The sequence below is a fragment of the Galeopterus variegatus genome, unplaced genomic scaffold (assembly GCF_000696425.1).
Source record: "Galeopterus variegatus unplaced genomic scaffold, G_variegatus-3.0.2 Scaffold3366, whole genome shotgun sequence".
Lineage (NCBI taxonomy): Eukaryota > Metazoa > Chordata > Mammalia > Dermoptera > Cynocephalidae > Galeopterus > Galeopterus variegatus.
The window spans coordinates 52447-72471 of NW_007729477.1; the positions used below are offsets into that span (position 1 = coordinate 52447).

General features: G+C 38.4%; 2 protein-coding genes across 3 annotated transcripts in view; both read left to right on the forward strand.

Annotated features, from left to right (window-relative positions):
* The window catches only part of CSTF1 (cleavage stimulation factor, 3' pre-RNA, subunit 1, 50kDa), a 15484-nt gene extending 6941 nt beyond the window's left edge, over window positions 1–8543 (forward strand). For both annotated transcript variants that reach the window (XM_008584757.1, XM_008584758.1), the window contains exons 3-6: window positions 2980–3257; window positions 3421–3618; window positions 4464–4854; window positions 7737–8543. In XM_008584757.1, the coding sequence (XP_008582979.1) occupies window positions 2980–3257; window positions 3421–3618; window positions 4464–4854; window positions 7737–7996 (1127 nt within the window). In that variant the 3' untranslated portion in view covers window positions 7997–8543. The remainder of the gene's footprint in view (window positions 1–2979; window positions 3258–3420; window positions 3619–4463; window positions 4855–7736) is intronic.
* Window positions 8544–16946: 8403 nt separating this feature from the next.
* Window positions 16947–20025, forward strand: part of CASS4 (Cas scaffolding protein family member 4) — a 39069-nt gene continuing 35990 nt past the window's right edge. Inside the window, exon 1 of the mRNA XM_008584764.1 lies at window positions 16947–16964. Within this exon, the coding sequence (XP_008582986.1) occupies window positions 16947–16964 (18 nt within the window). The remainder of the gene's footprint in view (window positions 16965–20025) is intronic.

The following is a 20025-nucleotide window of genomic DNA, read 5'->3' on the forward strand; positions in this document are numbered from 1 at the left end:
GCGGCGCACTATCCAGTGCGCCACCGGGCCGGCCCCGAGGTTTGCTTATTATTAATTTCCAGTTTTAGTCCATTGTGGTCTGAAAAGATACTTGGAATGATTTCAGTTTTTTTTTTAATTTGCTGAGACTAGATTTGTGACATAATATGTGGTCTGTTCTGGAGAATGTTCCACGAGCTGATGAGAAGAAAGTATATTCTTTAGTTGTTGAGTGAAATGTTCTTTATACATCTGCCAGGTCCATTTGGTCTAAGGTATAAATTAAATCCTGTGTCTCTTTGTTGATTTGTTGCCTGGAGGATCTGTCCCATACTGAGAAGGGTGTTTAGATTACCCGCTATTAGCATATTAGGGCCTATTTCTTTCTTTAGGTCTAAGAGTGTTTGCTTTATATATCTGAGTGATCCAGTATTGGGTACATATATATTTATGATTGTTATGTCCTCTAGCTAGATGGATCCTTTTATCATTGTATAGTGGCCTTCTTTGTCTCTTTTTATGTTTTGTGGTTTAAAGTCTATTTTGTCCAATATAAGAATAGCTACTCCTGCTCGTTTTTGGTTTCCATTTGCATAGTATCTTTTTTTCTTTTTTTTTTTCCTTTTTCTGACCGGTAAGGGGATCACAACCCTCGGCACGGTGTGGTCTGCACCACGCTCAGCCAGTGAGCACACTGGCCATCCCTATATAGGATCTGAACCCACAGCTTCAGCGCTCCCAGCACCGCACTCTCCTGAGTGAGCCACGGGGCCAGTCCTGCATAGTATATCTTTTTCCATCCTTTCACTTTTAGTCTGTATGTGTCTCTACAGGTGAGGTGGGTCTCTTGGAGACAGCATATACTTGGGTCTAGGTTTTTAATCCGATCAGTCTATCTGTGTCTTTTGATTGGGGAGTTTAATCCATTCACATTTAAGATAGTTATAGACAAGTATTATTTAATTCCTGTCATTTAATCGCTTTTTGTTTAGATGATTTAAGTATCTTTTGATCATTACTTCCCCTTTTATTTCTCTTCTTCAATGTTAGTTGGAAATTTAGTGTGGCATGATTTAGCTTCTTTCTTTTTCTCTCTGGCATTTTTGTTTTAACGGTGGGTTTTGCTCTTTCTTGTGTATTTGTGATAGTGGTCATCATTATTCAGATTCCAGATGAAAGACTCCCTTGAGAATTTCTTGCAGGGCTGGTGGTATGGTGGTGAACTCCCACAACTTTTGTTTGTCTGGGAAATACACTATTTCTCCCTCATTTCTGAAGGAGAGCCTTGCTGGATAAAGAATTCTGGTCTGGCAATTTTTTTCTTTTAGTATTTTGAATATATCATTCCACTTTCTTCTGGCCTGTAGGGTTTCAATTGAGAAGTCTGCTGTTTGTCTGATGGGGGCTCCCTTATAGGTGACTTGACACTTTTCTATTGCTCCTATTAGAATTCTCTCTTTGTCTTTGAGCTTGTGTGTCTTGGGGAGGATATTTTTAGGTTGAATCTGTTTGGGGACCTTTTAGCGTCCTGGATCTGAAGGTCTGTATCTCTCCCTATACCTGCGAAGTTTTTTGTTATTATTTCCTTGAATAGGTTTTCAGTACCTTTTCCTTTCTCCTCCCCTTCTGGAATACCCACAATTCGGATGTTAGAGCACTTGAGATTGTCTGCTATCTCTCTTAGATTTTCCTTATTATTTTTAATTCTTTTTTTCCTTTTTTTGTCTGCCTGGGTTATTTTGAAAAGACCATCTTCAAGATCTGAAATTCTTTCTTCCGCTTTCTCTACCCTGCTGCTCAAGCTCTCTGTTGTGTTTTTTATTTCATTGAGTGAATCTTTCATTTGTAGAAGTTCTCCTATGCTCTTTTTTTAAGGTATTAATCTCTTTGTAAATTTCTTCCTTCATATTCTGGATATTTTTTCTTGTTTCATTGTGTTCTCAATTGAGTCTTCTTTTATTTCTTCAAGTTTTCTTAAGATCATTGCTCGGAATTCTTTTTCAGACATTTCAAGGATTCCCTGTTCCATGGAGTCTGAAATTTGAGCATTACTGTATTCCTTCAGTGGTGTCATATCTTGTTTTTTTTGTAGTTCTAGTATTTTTTGTTAACGTTTGGTCATTTGGTAAAGGGTTTGCTTCTTCTATTACACTGAGGTTGGATACGAGGATGAAGATTTCTTCCTCTATTTGCAGGCTTTACTGGTGACTCTTTTTATATCTGTGTAGTTGAGTGATCAGTAGGTTACCTGTAGAGTGGCCCTGGCTCTTACTGTGGTGGTGAATTTTCCTTGCTTGACAGTAGGTGTAGTAGTAGCTATATTATACCACCTTGGGTCCTGTTCCAGAATCCGTGGCCATAGAATGAGCCCCCAGACCCACTCACCTCAGTGGGGCATGCCACACGAGCTGGCACTTCCCTCCGGGTCAAAGGGGGAGGGGTCGCCTGGGTCTGTGGGTCTCCTCGGCTCCTGTTTTTAAATTTAAAATGTATGTTCTGATCTCTCTACCAGCCAGCTGCCATAAGTAAATTAATTAATTAATTTAATTTAATGCATATTCTTGATAAACTTCAGTTTATTTAAATACCATTCTTTTAAAAATGTTTAACTGATTTTAATGTCAACACTATCTTTTCCTAACAGATCTCAGCCCTAAAAATATTAAACATTGGAATGAGGAAAAAAATGGATAACTTCAGGACTGCCTTTTTTTTTTTTAGTTTCTGTAGTCATAGTTAAAGTAGTAAACTCTAGAGGCAAGAGCCTAGAGAAATGACTTTGTTGAAACCTAACCTTCCACCAACCTCTGTTGTCTCACAGTGTTGTAAGCCTTGAATAGCATGGGCAGTGTACATAATTTTGTAAAGCACTGGGTATCATGCACCTCTAAGAAAGAGTAAGTTGACATTGGTGAATATTTTTCCAGTTTGGATCCTGACCTTTGTATTGGCCTTTTAAAGAAAGCATTTTTTCATGCCCTTAATTTTGATTTCTTTCAGGAATGGAAAATGATGACACCGCAGTTCAGTATGCTATTGGTCGTTCAGACACAGTTGCCCCTGGCACAGGGATTGACCTGGAATTTGATGCAGATGTCCAGACTATGTCCCCAGAGGCTTCCGAGTACGAAACATGCTATGTCACATCCCATAAGGGACCATGCCGTGTAGCTACCTATAGCAGAGATGGGCAGTTAATAGCCACTGGATCTGCTGATGCTTCCATAAAGATACTTGACACAGAAAGAATGTTGGCCAAAAGCGCCATGCCAATAGAGGTAAGAACACAGTTAACATACTTACTGTTCGCCTTTTATTGTTCAGTCTTGGGAGAACGAGAGTGAGTTTAAACCAGCTTTCGTTTACCATAGTTGTAGATTGTGTACTTTGATTTAGACAGGTCCTTTACCTTGAGCATCTCTTCTTTTTTTGTTGGTCTAGGTTATGATGAATGAGACTGCACAGCAGAATATGGAAAACCACCCAGTTATTCGAACTCTCTATGATCATGTGGATGAAGTCACATGTCTCGCTTTCCACCCAACAGAACAGATCTTGGCCTCTGGTTCAAGGGATTATACGCTTAAATTATTTGATTATTCTAAACCATCTGCAAAAAGAGCCTTCAAATACATTCAGGTTAGGAAAGTTTGGAAAGGAACTTTACACTTTACCTTAAATACAGTGAGCGATTGTATGACTGTTCTCTTTTTAAAAGCAGTCTCAGTGATCATCCTATAAAACAAGAGTACGGCAACCAGGACACATGCTGCATGGCACAGGGATCAGATTTCTTTGGCACATAGTTCACACACTGTTGTGTGCCCGCTTCCTCTGGCTGGTCAGGATTGCTGCTGGTCACAGTTCATGCATTAAGGGTTCGGAATCTATGTCACTCTAAAGGTTGCAAGTCTCTGTTTAAAAACAAAACATGACCAACTTTACTATAGTATAATTTATGGGAATCGAAAAAGCATTCAGTTAAAACTATAAAGCGTTCACTGGAAAAGTAATATTTAGTATCCTATTTTGAATGCATTCCAGAAATACTAACATTTTAGCGGCTTCCATCTTTCAGTAATTAAACTTAATTTTTTACTCAATATTTGCAGCCCTGGAGCAAATTGAAGAAGCTTTTCTTATATATAAGTTGTGTTTATCTTCATTCAGTAACCACCATGAATGTATCATAGATTGATAATATTCCATTCTAAGTTCACCTAGTGTTTATATGGAAATAATGAAGCTCACTTCTGTAGTTTTTGGAATAATCTAATCCGTAAATATTCTTATATAGTTTTGGAAATACCTGTTGAAGAGATACTTTCATGTATTCCAGAAAGCACTTTTATTCCTTCTGATACCTGTGTAATAGCTACTAATTGCTTTGTGGATTCTTTGCATCAGCCAGATATTTCCCACATTTCCTTTGGATTTAATTGTTCACCAGTTGGTCACTTATGTTAATGTCTTTGTCCTAACAGGAAGCCGAAATGTTACGCTCCATCTCTTTTCATCCTTCTGGGGACTTTATACTTGTTGGAACTCAGCATCCTACTCTTCGCCTGTATGATATCAACACCTTTCAGTGTTTTGTCTCTTGCAATCCTCAAGATCAACACACTGATGCAATATGTTCCGTTAATTACAATCCTAGTGCCAATATGTATGTAACTGGTAGCAAGGATGGCTGCATCAAACTATGGGATGGTGTCTCAAATCGCTGCATCACAACTTTTGAGAAAGCACATGACGGGGCTGAAGTTTGCTCTGCCATTTTTTCCAAAAATTCTAAATACATTCTCTCAAGTGGAAAAGACTCTGTAGCCAAACTTTGGGAAATATCAACAGGACGAACACTGGTCAGATACACGGGTATGTGAGAAATTGATATTAATTACCATTTCTGTAGCATTTTACTGTTTTCAACTCTCTTTTAGCTCCTTGCAGTAGAGCGGCACAATGCATTGAGGAAGGCAGATGTTATCCCTCTTTTAGATAAGAGGAAATCAAGGCTCAGAGGTTAAATTGTTCAGCCAAGGCTACACTTAGTAAGAGGCAGGGCTAGAAATAGAACCGTGGTTTCCTAACTTTGCTCTTCTCAAGACATCACAATTTAGACTAGGTTGATTCCATGCAATTAATATTTGAGAACCTGGAGATCCATTTGTAGACTAGTCTGCCTTCTTCCATGAAAGGAGTCCAGAGAAAAGCCTCACTTAGTGGATCTCAGTAATTTTATGCATTAAAGAGGAAAGATCTTGGCCCATTCCTAAGAGAGCAGAGGTAGCCCCCAAATGAAGACAAGTGTTCTGAACCCAAATATAAAGTGGGCTCAGCAGACTGAAAACCAAAATTAAGTTCATTGCGTTCTGTCATTAATTTGTGTTGATCTCTCTCATTGGTAATAATTGTGCCTGCTGGCTTTTTTTTATAATGAGATATGCTGAACCCAAATATAAAGTGGGCTCAGCAGACTGAAAACCAAAATTAAGTTCATTGCGTTCTCTCATTAATTTGTGTTGATCTCTCTCATTGGTAATAATTGTGCCTGCTGGCTTTTTTTTATAATGAGATATATTTAAATTTATCTTAGCACCTTAATCAGGATTCAAGTTTGCTTATTTGATACTGTGTGTTAAAATATTGTCTTATTCTGTTCTTTGTAGCAACAAAGACTGTTGTTTGGTAGAGAATTTTCAGGAAACTTCCTTTGTTGTGAGATAGTCTGTCATACTCTAAAATCACCATGACCATAATTCAAAAAACTCAAAGCGGGGCTCTGCTATGTTAATAATTTAGCATCTTCGAGAAGAAAATTGAAGAGTTGGTGATATTTGAACCGCTAGGGTGCAGTATAACCTACCTTAGATTTACTTTATCATAACCAAAGTTCCCTGCCATCTTTCTGGTTTCTGGTGTATATAGTACAACTAGCAAGACTTGAGAAGAGCCATTTTTATCATAATTCTTGGTGACTTCATTGAAACACTTTTTATATGAAACTTTTAAAAAATATCTCATTACTTTTGAAGAACTGTGTGCTTGCTGCAAAAAGAAGTTACAAGAGTGATCAGAGTAAACATGTGAAAGGGTCCTCCTCCTTTAGAAGTAACAACTGCTGTTTAGAGGACAGGTGCTGTATTAGGACAGATGCACACCACACTGCTAACAAGAACTTACATTTGTTTTATGAATGGATTGTTTTATGGTGGTATGTGGTTGATTTTCTTGTGTTCATGGTAGATTGGAATTTGTTTTTTTAAAAATGGGATTATACAGAATTTATATGCAAATTCCCTTTTTCCTTTTTTCTGATTCACAGATCAAGACCCAGTTATGTCAGCACATTAAGATTTTTGTTTCGGGTTTTAATATTTAGTTAGAATTCAAAGGTTCTTGAAAAGTGAAATAAAACAAAAAACTGTCAAGAAAGCATTAGAAATTTTATGCTAAAAATTAACTAAAAATACTATTAAAAAAATGATAGACTAGGGGAAGTATATAGCATATGTACATCGTTAGACATTGGGTTAATGCTCTTAATCTATAAAGAGACCATATAAATACGAAAAAGATGAGCCCAAATTTGACAGAAAAAGGGCCAGAGGACATGGAGCCATTTTATAAAAGAAATAAAAATGGTCAATAAGACTGACCAGTTAGCTCAAATCTATAAAGAGACCATATAAATACGAAAAAGATGAGCCCAAATTTGACAGAAAAAGGGCCGGAGGACATGGAGCCATTTTATAAAAGAAATAAAAATGGTCAATAAGACTGACCAGTTAGCTCAGTTAGAGCACAGCCTTGTAACACCAAGGTCACAGATTAGGATCCCTGTACTGGCCAGCTGCAAAATAAATACGTAAATAATGGTCAGTAAATAAAAGATGACCAACTTCACTATAAACCTAAGTTATATAAATGGAAGTATCTTTTTTTGTTCATCAAATTTCAGGAATGTAAAAGATCGATATTATCTAATATTGATAAAAATATGAAGAAATCAACATTTTATTGGTAAGAGGGAAAATATTTTTGAAGGGCAGTTTGGAGTCATATCAGAATTTTAAATATATATTTTTTGACCCCCTATATCCACTCTTTAGAAATTCAACCTAAAAAGATAATTAGACAAGCGTGCCCATGCGGCCATAAAAGGGAGTCTATCCCAACATTATTTGGAGTAATTGAAAATTAGAAACAATATTGATGTCCACCAAGAAGCACACAGTAAATCTGTTATGCATCCATTGGCAGCATGCAGCCTTTAAAAATACTCATGGTAACATTTGTTGAGCATGTATACTGCAAAGCTCCTTGTGCATTACCTCCTTTTAATCCTCGCAACAACCCATGTGGTAGGTGATGTAATTATCTCCACATGGGATACTTTGCAGCTAGTAAAAAACTTGGAAAAGTGTACCCAACATAAGGTTTAAACTGTGGTAGAAAAATATATACGTAATGTGGCATCAGTTTTATACTTTAAAAATGTGTTTTCATGCCTGGAAGTACATTGGGCATTAACAGTGTTGCCTCAGGTGGTGGGCCTAGTGGTGATTTTCTTTTTTATACTTTTTTAGTTTCCAAAATTATACAAGGTGTATTACTTCAGCAGTTTTAAAATGCTGTTTTTACATTGAGAGGATTGTTACTAGTATTGTTACTAGAATGTTCTGAGAGTCTGAGATGAGAACTTAGAAAGCTATCCCTCGGTTCGCAGGCCCTTAACCTCTTGATTTCTGTGGCAGGCGCGGGTTTAAGCGGACGACAGGTGCACCGGACACAGGCTGTCTTTAACCATACCGAGGACTATGTGTTGCTGCCTGACGAAAGGACGATCAGCCTCTGCTGCTGGGACTCGAGGACAGCAGAACGGAGAAACCTGCTGTCCTTGGGGCACAACAACATTGTACGCTGCATAGTGCACTCGCCCACCAACCCTGGGTTCATGACATGCAGTGATGACTTCAGAGCCCGGTTTTGGTACCGTAGATCCACCACTGACTAAGCTGCCGTCACTAATAGGGTTCTTTCCTTGAGGGCTCTGCCCTCCCTCCCCCTGGGTCCTGTCACCAGCTTCAGTAGTAATTCGTTCTATCATCTTTGGCAGTTGTCCTGCCACCTCTGTCTACATCCTTGGATTTGTACAAAAGAATCTTTTTACCTTGATGTGGAATCATGGTGGAAAAAGTTGGAAACTCAGATCTGTGCAGTTGTTCTGCATTCACTGATTACAGTGTGATTTTCATCGGTTTTGTAAATACAGGACTTGCCATTTCTTTTTAATCTCTTGATCGTTTGGAGAAGGATAGAGCATTAAAGTGCTTTCTAGATCTCAGTCTGTCATGAGGGATTTTCATTTGGTTCTTTTGTCAACTTTTATGCCTGTTCTACCACACTCTCTGTGTATTTTCTTTCCGGATACATTTTAGCAGATGGGTAGGCATGCAGCTCTGAAAATATGGAGTTTTGTGCCATATTGAAACCATTTTCAAGAATTTCTCAAGTCTATTCTAAAATGACATCTTTCTGATAATAAAGTTCAGATCTACAAATTTAGTGTTATATATTTTTCACCTCAATAAAATTAATGGCCAGTTTTTCCTGAAGATTTATAGGAGCTGTATCTTTCATCATACTCCCACATGATACTTTCAGTACCTGCAGAGCTTATCTTTAGTAAATGTATTTCTGATAAGGTTATTACAATTTGATGGGAAACACAATTGAAAATATATTTGTTCTAATCAAAATTAGGTGAGCCAGCTAGTGCTATCAGGTGTTGCTTATCTTCACAAATGATTAATAGTGATTGACTATTATGTAATTTTAAGTCTTTTCAGTTCTCCAGCATGAACTGTTAACTTCTCTTCACAGATGCATGTGGTAACTGCATCCTTAGAAGATTTATGCAATTAACCAACTGATACAAGTTTTCTCTTTCTTGAAGCTTTTTGGAAAGTGACAGTATCTCTGGATTTAGTTCTAGCTATATCAGAGAACCCCAAACCCACTTCATATAAACATAGACTTTGCTTTATATTTATCCCCCCCAAAAAATACCTCATAATCTGAGTAGAAGTATCTAGAAATATGATCTGGGATTGTTTTTTTAAATAGTAAATAGATTAAAATAAAAGTAATTGCTTTATATTATAGGAACTTCTTAAAGTTATTGCATAAAAATTCTTTAGTCATCCTTGAGGATCATTTTAACTCCTTGGTCTGTAAAGCTGTTTTTAGCATTTTTAATGTGTTAAATCACAGGGTTTTAGTTCAGATTTTCAAAGAACTATATTTTTTGGTCCATAGTAAGTGTAAATTTATAGTTTCGTTTTGTGTCCTGATTCTCCAATATTTGAACTTGGCTGTATGTGGGCGCAAGTTTTTTGGTTTTTTTTTTTTTGGCAGCTGGCCAGTATGGGGATCTGAATGTGGGTGCTACTCTATAAGATTAAAAGAAACTTACTGAATAGGAACAAGGATAACCATTTCTACCAAAAAAAATTACCAGGCAAAACTCTCCACTTCTTTTTCTGATTTTCCTTTTGCTTTCAACCTATGAAACTGTAAAGCAGAAATTTAATATTTCTTTGTTCTGCTCTGGCTCATGTATTGAAATGACCGTGTTGTACTCCTGATATGAGTTCCATTGGATTTTTTCAGTTGTTAATTGAAATAATAATGCCTAGTTTTTTCAGCTTTCGGAATACTCAGCAACGGATCGGTAGTTTCAGGACTTATGAGCGCAAGATACTTTTTGGATGTTTTCAAAATAGTTTTTTTTTTTTTTTTTCTTTTAAAAGTCACATTAATGTTTTGAGCTGGTATAAATACTGGGAACATCAATCACATGGACATGGTATTTGCACCTCATTAATTGCACCACACAACACCCTGGTGTCCAAATGATAAATAATATCCAGTCAGGATAAGAACTTATACCTTCTATGTTATTTTTTAAAGATATGTGACTTCTAAAATAAATTTTTTGTATATAATGATAATTTAAACTTAGTACATCTTTTTGGATCTTGCTTTGAATATTCCTGTATTCCCAGTACTTTTCACACTGTTTCTTTAGTTGTTGTGTTTTTAGAAGTTGGGTTTTTGTAGCTGAATTACCTTTAGCTCTATATCTTTACTCTTCTACTTGCTATGAATTTTAAGAACTCAGTATAATTTAATTTTGTTGAATCATTCAGAAAAAGCTATTTTTTGCCCTAAACTTTGGTTCTCCTTAGGCAGTGCAATGTGGGAGCTCTATACTGACTCTGTAAGTAATAAGGCAACTCATTTCTGGGCTACAGCTTCCTTTTCTGTGATTAAAGAGCTTAATCAAAATATTCTCCAACATGCACTTCAACCAGTGAAGCTCCTTTTTTTTAATGCATCTTGATATAAACAAATTTGGGGGAGGTGGAAAACGTTTGCTTTTAGGGAAGAGACTTCAGTTTCTGAAAATATGGCAAACCAGATACTTTCTGTATAAACTTGGATAGAATTTGTTTTTAATCTCTAAGTAGATAGCTGATCTAGCAAGAAAGTGAGGGAATTTCTGAGAGGAAAAAATAGGAAAGCACAAATCCTGAGGATTGTAAAGTGCTGGAGCTGACAGTTGCACCAGGGATGTTTGTCAACTCCTCGTAGCCTAATGATTTCTGAGCAGAAGTCAAAGCTCTGATTCTTCATGGGGTGGGAACATTGATCACAACCCAGAAAGCCTGGAACCCAAAGATTCTCTGAGAATCCAGTTTCTCAGAGAAGCCATTTCTCAAGCACATTTGTAACAAGTCACTCTACTTGGAGAAAATCAAGTGGAAAATTGAAAGCAATCTCCAATCAGTAGTGGCCACAGGTGCCTAGCAAAAGCCAGCACAGATTCTCTACAGAAGAACACAACCCCAGACCATAGATAAAGCTCAGGATTGTGGGTTCACAATCAAATATGTGAGGAAACAAGCCACCGTGATGAGAATCAGCTAAACAAGAAACACAGAATAAGTCATGAAAAGACGGTGAAATTATGGGATGCAGAATGTATTAAATGTGTAGATATGTTTAAAGAACTAAAATGGGACCAAGGATCAAGGGACTTTCAAAAGTGACTGAGTCGATTTGAATAAAAGTAAAACAAAAAACTACATTTCAGTAGCTTTACTACTTAAATGCTTTTGGCTTTTTTCTGGAGATTTTGAGATGTCTTATTCCTCCATGAAGCCTCTTTCTCAGTCAACTTTCTGCCAGTTGACTCCTCCCCACCTTCTTTCTGCTCACCCCATAATGATTACTTTCTGCCCTGTTTTTCTCCTGCCAACATTTAGCCTTTTCCTCCAGCTTCTCTGCACCTGCAGCATTTCCTTCACATCCTTTTTTTCAATTCTTGCTCTGATTCCTTTTCCCTCTCAACTTGGGGATCAAAATTCAGGCTATAAAACTGAATTATCACTAATAATCATATTAGCTGCAGAACCTCAGTCCTTCCTGTATTATTCCTACACTAGGATATTTAGTGAATTTGTTGGCAACTTATGAAATTCTACTTTGACCAAAAGAGCTATTTTTATGAATTACCTTCATGAGATTAAAATCTGCCAGGTAATCTCAGATGATCTCAAAGCAGTGCAGTTTGAACTTTCCTGCCAAGTTTTTTTTGTTTTTTTTTTTTTTTTCTAAGATGACCGTAAGGGGATCTTAACCCTTGACTTGGTGTTGTCAGCACCACACTCACCCAGTGAGCTAACCGGCCATCCCTATATGGGATCCGAACCCGTGGCCCCGGCGTTATCAGAACCACACTCACCCGAGTGAGCCACGGCCGACCCTCCGGCCAAGTCTTTAATGTTTTGAAGATTCTAGGTCTGGTGCAGCTGTACTTTATAATTCAAGTATTAAGTGCCCAGTGTTTGAATACCAGTCAAGGAACTTGATAGCTAAAAGTCCACTTGAAAACAGTATAAGAGCATACAAAAAAACAAAAGCAATCTGCCATCCTACACATTTATTAGGAGCTATAGAAACGAAGTGATCAGATTCACTCAGAAATGAAACTATAGTCCAAAATAATTGTTCTCGGTGCATTTGTCAAGAGCATTGAGATTATCTCACTAGAGTTTTCCTTACTTGTTTCTCTTGAACTCTGTTTCAACCTTCAGACAGCCGGATATTATTACAAAAGCACACATTTCCCAAGAATAATCAGCTCTTGCAATATTTATGCATGTAAGAGATCCATTTGCTTTGAGATGCAAGTTGATTGCAGCAAAATGTCTAAGGCAGTTCTCACGTTCATTTCTTTCATTCAGAAAAATCATTGAGGGGTCAAATACCAGACTAACACACAAAATACTAGGTATCTATATAGGAATTAATCTAATTTCAGGGCCAAATCCTGTTACTTTTGTGTCTTAGTTTCATTTTCAGGTCTATGTGGTTTTCCCTAGAAAAATAACACACAAATTACAGCATTCTAACCTGTATTGTGACTTTCTGGCCAAGCCCTTCATTATGAGGAAGAATCACTGCCAGAAGTTTGCCCAGGTGATGGGAATCATCTGAACTTGAGTTAGTGTGGTCTTTCTTTTCCAAGAGACTTGGGTTCAAATTCTGGCCCTATCACTTCACTGTGTGACCTTGAGCAAGTGTGTCCATCCTTCCTTTCTTTTTATTTTTTAATTATAGAGTATTTCAAATGTATACAAAAGTCAATAATAAAATAGAAAGTGGTTGCCGGGGGCTGGGGGAAGGGAATGTGGAATGACTGCTAATGGGGGTGGGGTTTCTTTTGGGGGTAATGAAAATGTTCTAAAATTAGATAGTGGTGATGGTTGCACAACTCTGATTATACTAAAAACCATGGAATTGTGCTCTTTAAAAGGGTGAATTTTAGGGTACCTGAATTATATCTTACCAAAGCTGTTTTTAAACTCTTAAAGAATGTCTGCAGTACAATGTATCCATCACACAGACTCCCAAGCTGTTTTTAAACTCTTAAAGAATGTCTGCAGTACAATGTATCCATCACACAGACTCCCCAACTTTCAACTCATGGCCAATCTTGTTTTACCTCTACCTCCATCAACTTTTCTCTTTCTTGAATTATGACAATAAGTCTCATATATTCTATCTATAAATATTTTGTTATGAGTAGAAAGTGGTTGCCGGGGGCTGGGGGAAGGGAATGTGGAATGACTGCTAATGGGGGTGGGGGTTCTTTTGGGGGTAATGAAAATGTTCTAAAATTAGATAGTGGTGATGGTTGCACAACTCTGATTATACTAAAAACCATGGAATTGTGCTCTTTAAAAGGGTGAATTTTAGGGTACCTGAATTATATCTTACCAAAGCTGTTTTTAAACTCTTAAAGAATGTCTGCAGTACAATGTATCCATCACACAGACTCCCCAACTTTCAACTCATGGCCAATCTTGTTTTATCTCTACCTCCATCAACTTTTCTCTTTCTTGAATTATGACAATAAGTCTCATATATTCTATCTATAAATATTTTGTTATGAGTCTCTGAAAGACAGGGACTTTTAAAAACACAATCATAACATCATTACACCTACACAAACGTTAACTTTAATCGCTTAATAAGATCCAAATAAGACCCATACGTTGTGATTTGATGTGTTTTGTCAGTCTCTTTGTCTTTAGATTCCACCTGTCTTTTCTCCCCCTTGCAGTTTATTTGTTGAAGAAACTGGGTTGATTATTTGGCAAAATTAATCTCTCTCTCTCTGTCTCTCCTTGGTAAAATGGGAATAGTAGTAGCTACCTTTTAAGTCTGCATTTTGGATTAAATGAGTTAATATCTGCCATGTGGTTAGAACGGTACCTGGCACACAGTTAGCACTTGGCAAATAGGAGCTATTGTTTACAGGGTTCAGAAACCCAGCACTTAAGGTGAGCCTAGAGATTGCTTTTCAGGCCCGGCTGAATCCCAGCACTTCTGTGTCTCTGGGGTTTTCCTCTTCTCTGCCCGCCTGTGTGTGTGTGGGCATCACTGTCTGGCAGACACTTTCCACATGGGAGCAGAGCCGTCCACCAAGAGTGCCTGGCCTGCCACAGGCATTCCTCCTCCTCCACCTCACCACCTCACAAAGAGGGGAACGTCTCTCCCAAGATCCCAAAGACAGTTGACCCTGGTTGGAATTACTTCCTTTTATCATGTGTAAACCAATTGCTGTGTCTGGGCAATGGGTACGTAGGCCAGCCTGGAACAGCCTCTGGTTTAAAAGCTTCACCAGGCGCCGAAAGGACTCTTAACACAAGAAAGAGAAAGGGATGCTGGAGGGGCAAGAACAAAAGACTTCTGTAACTCGTAAGCTTTGTTATAATAATACTGTATAGTGAATACCAGCTATTGGCATTGTGTACATCCTGGTTGGTAACCAACATAAAACCGAAATTCATTTATTCACTCAATAAAAATTTTAGAGTTCTATGTGCCCAGCACTGTTCAAATGCTGGGGAAATTTCAGTGGCCCAAACAGATGAGGTCCCTACTCAGAGAGCCTTACATTAAGAGTATTTATTATAAAATAGTTTCTGGGCCCTTTATTTATTTATTGTTTGGCAGCTGGCCTGTAAGGGTATTCAAATCCTTGACCTTGGTGTTATCAGTAATATGCTCTACTTAGTGAGCTAATCAGCCCACCCTCTGGGCCCTTTAAAACAAGAAAAAGAAAAAGTGTGTTCCATGGAGTTGTTAAATGCCATTGAAAAAGCATGAATAATAAAAGAGCCCTTCTTCTGACCCTGCTGGCTCTGAGTCCTGTTATTCTACTCCAACCTGGCCCTGCTATTCTAATCTAAGCTCTTGTTTTCTGCTGTCTTCCTTCTATTTCCCAAATAAATGATGAATTACCATTATTTTGGGTGGGGGGAGGGAGATGCCGCTGGCCAGTATGGGGATCAGAACCTTTGCTTGACTTCAATATAACACCGTGCCTTAACCAACTGAGCTAACTGGCCAGCCCAAATTTGTTTTTGTTTTTTGCATTTTTGTGATTTAAAATTGTGTGATTTCTAGGTATGTTACTAGATTTCTAGATTTTGTTTTGGCCACTAAGTGTTAGGAATATTGATTCTTGTTTTAGAAAATAATGAACTGCAGGAAAGGAATATTTGGGTTGAACTCTGCCCTATTTAAAAATGTTTTTCCTATAGGTACAGTATATAAAACTGGAAGCATGGAATTTAGGTCTAATAGGTTCCCACCCTTGCAACATGAACTTCAGCCTTGGCTTGATAACACAGTTGCGTCTTCCTCATCTGAGACACTGCATGACCCATCAGGGAGGAGCTGATGAGTTAGAAGAAAACAGAGTAAAGAGGCGTGCCTGAGAAATATGACGAGACTCAAATGGCACAGCATGGAAATCATCTGCTGTTCCACGGTGGCCTCACTAATATCACTAGCTCTATGAATCGCAGTAGTGCTGTTGGGATTATTTGTCATATCTGTAGAGACTCATAGGATAAAATACTTCTGTTAGGCTAGGCTGTCATTCATAACTTCAGCCCTTATCACTCATTGCCGTTCACTGTGAATCTGCTTCTTTTCCTTAAATGGAACTTACTAATTCCCATCCCCTCCCCCCTTTTTTCCTCATATTCATAATGTTGCAGCTCTGTCTCTCTACTGACCTTCCCTGCCTCTTTCACATCTCATCTTCCTTGTGAAACCTTCCCTCTGTCACTCCCCTCTTCTCCATCTCTGTCTTCTCTGTAGATCTCCACTTTGAACTTGCTGCTGTCAGTTTGTGTTCATTCTGACATTGTTCTCTCCCTGTTATCTGCTCCCATCCGTGGCCCTCGAAGTTAGTTTCCAACGATGATAATATTTTAAACTATGGATGGTCTCAGCCAGAAATCAGCCAGCTATTTCAATTGGTAAATATGTGCCGGTGCTCAGGCTTGTGGGGACCACACATGGGACAACCAGAAGACAAGACAGGCAGTGCTGTAATAGCAAGAAGGGAGCAAGGAGAGGAGACAGCTGGCTGGGGATGGAACTGGAGCCAGGCTTGGAAGAATGGGTAGCATTTTGTTTAAATGAAGTAAAAATGCAAACTTCTTCTGCAGATTGCTACACAGTAGGTCCTCTAGATGTTTAGGGAAAGTAAAAAGACTTGGCAAGTAATGATGAGCCACATGAGCTAGCGTAGTGGTTTCAAGTACAGATGACTGTTTTATTAGATTTAAGAGAGAACACAAGTGCAGTGCTCAGTGGAGCTTTTCATGCAGACCGGGCACTCCCGGAATGTTAATCATTAAGTATTGTGAGCAAAGACCAGGAGGCGGCAAGGGGTGCAGAGCAGGGAGCGTGTGTAGTAAGAGGGATAGATAGAGTGGGGACTGCGTCCTTTAAGGCCTCCCGCTTGACTGGTTTTATCCTGGCTGTGGGAAGGCAAGCTGTAGAGAGCAGGAAGGAAGAAGTGCCGACCACTATCAGAAATGTGGCCTTGTGGCTTCTCATCAGGGAAATGAGCTTGGTCTGTTCAGTGGGAGTTGTTCCACAGTGTTCAAGGGACAGGAATGCTGTGTGTTCACACACCGAGCTTTTCAAAGTAGGAACTTCACACTATAAAGCAGAAGAGTAGCATGTTTTTTTCCTCCTTCTTCTTTTGTGGTTTCACATAGCAAATGAGTGACAATCTCTACTTGTAGACAAAGTGAGACGTCAGGCATTGAGTGAGGGTGGCCTGTATTTCTCATCTCCTCCTCCTCCACCCTTTCATTTTACTCTTATACTTTCCAGAAAGTTTGCCTGCTGGGAGAATGTTTTTGACAGTTTCCCATGTGTTGTCAGATAGTTCTATGGAATTCGGTTTCTGAGAACCAGCCAGAAGTATGCAGTGACCTTGCATAATCTACCTCTAAAGCTGGAGATTTTAGCCAGAGAACTCCAAAGAGCCACTGCACATCGCTCACGTGAAAGGAACAAGCATCATGGACAGTGCGCCCAAGGTGAGTGATGGGGGCTACTGGGGGCAGTGGGCAGGGGGTGGGAGAGAGGCTGTGGACAACCCATGATGGCTAAGGATAGCACCGGTTTTAGTCCTGAGTTTCTTGTGGAGGCAAAGGATGAATACTAGTAGCATGTAAGTGTGAGATGAGAAAGTTTAACTTAAGTTTAAGTGTAGGAAACAGATGTGCTATAAAGCTCCTTACCGATTTGATTTAGAGGTGGGTAAAAATGACTTTGCAATAAGAAATCAGCTTACACAGTTGACAACACAATCCATCATTTGGTGTCCATTCACCAGCCAACAAACCTCTTAAGCAAGGTGTGCATCTCTGCCTCAGCCCACCCAGATCTCTTCTTTCTCTGGACTCTAAAGACACTCGGTGTCACTCACAATTGCCTTGATTGATTTCTGAGTTCGCTTCCCAGGAGCAGAGCCCATTCAGCCTCCCGTGCTGGGTGTACAGGGGGCACTCCACGGGCTGTTTCCGCGTTGACTTGTGTATTGTGTGAGCGAAGCTAGAACTTTCATACAGACTTCAGGTCTGTGTTGTGAATCAAAAAGATTCACTATTCAGGAAGTTAAAATCACTACCAAAAAAGAAATTAACTCAGACACAAAGTGAAGGTCAAGGTTGATTTTTTTTTTTTAATCTTGCCACCCTCATTTTAATTTTAAGTAGCACAGGAAAAAAAGGAAATGAAACAATTACTAAATGAGGAGACTTTTTATAGGAATTAAATTGTTATTTATTATAATAATAATAAATGTCACTAGTGGAATTTATGGCTGAGTAATTCATGATATCCTGTATTATATAGATTATAATAATCTTAACTACTCTAGAATTTTGTCCCCAACTATTTACTTAGAAATTTTTCAAGCCATTGGAAAAATGAGGGAAAAGTAATTCAGTAAACCCCTGTGTATCCTTCATCCAGATTCACCACTTTCTGAAACTTTTTCATATTTGTGTGCATCTATTTGTATATATTTAGACACAGGCACACACTTTGTTCTTGTTGTTAAACCATTTGGAAATAAATAGCAGATATACTGACATGTCACCCCTAAAGACTTCATTATGTGTCTCCTAATAACAAGGAGATTCTCCTATAGAACCACATACCATTATCACACCCAAGAACATTTCACATTGATTTAATAATGCCATTCTAACATTCAGTTTACATTCATATTTTCCAAAAATATCCTTTTTAGCTTTTTGGAGGCTGTTGTTTGTTCCTGTGTTTATTTGTTCATTTTTTCCAGAATTCGTTCCAGGGTCACACATTGTGATATTTGTCAGGTCTTAGTTGTCTTTAATCTAGAACAATCTACTGCTTTTTTTTTCATAACTTTTTTATGAATAGCCTAGATTTTTTATGATTTAGACTTCTTTTTATTTACGTACATTTGTTCTGCCTAAATAATTTATGTAGCACTTTACAATCTGTAAATAACATGCTATATGCATGTAACATATAGTTGATATTCCCAGCATTCCTATGAATTCCTGCTACCAATCGTACAAAGATAATAGCTGACACTTGTTGGTTGTCTGTATGTCAGGCTCCCTGCTGAGTGTTCTACTTGCATTTTCTTATTATGTTCCCACAACATCCTCATGAAGAAGAGGTATTATTCTCATCCCCATGTTACAGTTGAGAAAACTAGGCTTAGCTGACTTGCCCAAGGCCATACAGCTAGTAATGGTAATGCCAGGAATCAAACCCAGGCAGACTGAACCAGAGCCTTAGCTCTTGCCCAGCTAACTATGTTCTGATCCTGAACCCAAGAGTCTGCAAACTCTTTTTGTAAATAGCCAGATAATATTTTTTGCTTTGCAAGCCACATATGGTCTCTGTTGCATATTCTTTGTTTTTACAACCCTTTAAAATTACAAAATCATTTCCAACTCACGGATGGGTCATCCAGATTTGGTTCACAGCTCTAGATTTGCCAGCATGTGTCACCTCACCTCAGACGGGCTACCCCCACCCAGTAATATGCAGCACCAGAGTAAAAATCCAAGTCTTCAGCTTCTGGTCCAGAAGCAGCTCAGTTAACAGTTTCTCAGGTATTTCTACAGAAATTATCAATGCACATATAGGATAATATACTTTTTAAAAGATTTTTACATAAATAGGAGCAGTAAGTAAACAACTGTTGAGCTTCTTGCCTTTTACAACTAACAATACATTTTATTTTATTTATTATTTAAGCAGCTGGCCGGTAGGGATCTGAATCCTTGACCTTGGTATTATCAGCATCATGCTCTCCCATGTGAGCTAACTGGTCAGCCCTAACAATACATTTTAGACTTCAGTTCATATTAGCACAGTTGGTGTTGGTTCACCTCACTATTTTTTATGCCTACATTGTTGTCTAATTGCTTTTTAAATGGTAACACAGTGCTTCCAGCTTTGGTGCATTTGACTTTAAAGCAACCCTGACTTTCATTCAGGGCCACCCTAGGTCACCTCTCAAACCCTGAAGTTTGCCTTTGTCTACTGGATGGTAAACCATGATTGCTCCTTCAAGCTGTTTCCTGATGTTGCTGCTTGCCTACCAACAACTCCATGTTGGTGGAGCTTTCGCCTTTATGCATAGCAGATTTCATGTAACTGCTGAACTGCTTTATTATGTTTTCCCCTAATTTTACAAAACAAAGAGAACATTTAAAAATAGACATGATGATATTAGTGATAGGAAACACTGGCCTCAAACAGTACAATTGCAACAAAGATAGAAATTCTCGTGCATGGCAAAAGTGGTAAATCTAACATCTCATTCATTGGCTTATTGCCTCTAGCTGGCCGACTCCTTGTTCAACTCAATTTAAGGAATGCTAGAGACTTAGTTCTAAAAGACAAGGTCAATAAGAGGTTTTATCATATGCAAATCCTTGTTTTGGATCCTTGTTTTGGTAGTTTCAAATGCCTTATTTATGAAAGAAGAGTCTGCGTGTACTTTAGCGATTCAGTCCTGTTTGTTGTTAAATTGTGTTTGCTTCGTGTGTGTGTGTGTGTGTGTGTGTGTGTGTGTGTGTGTGTGTGTGT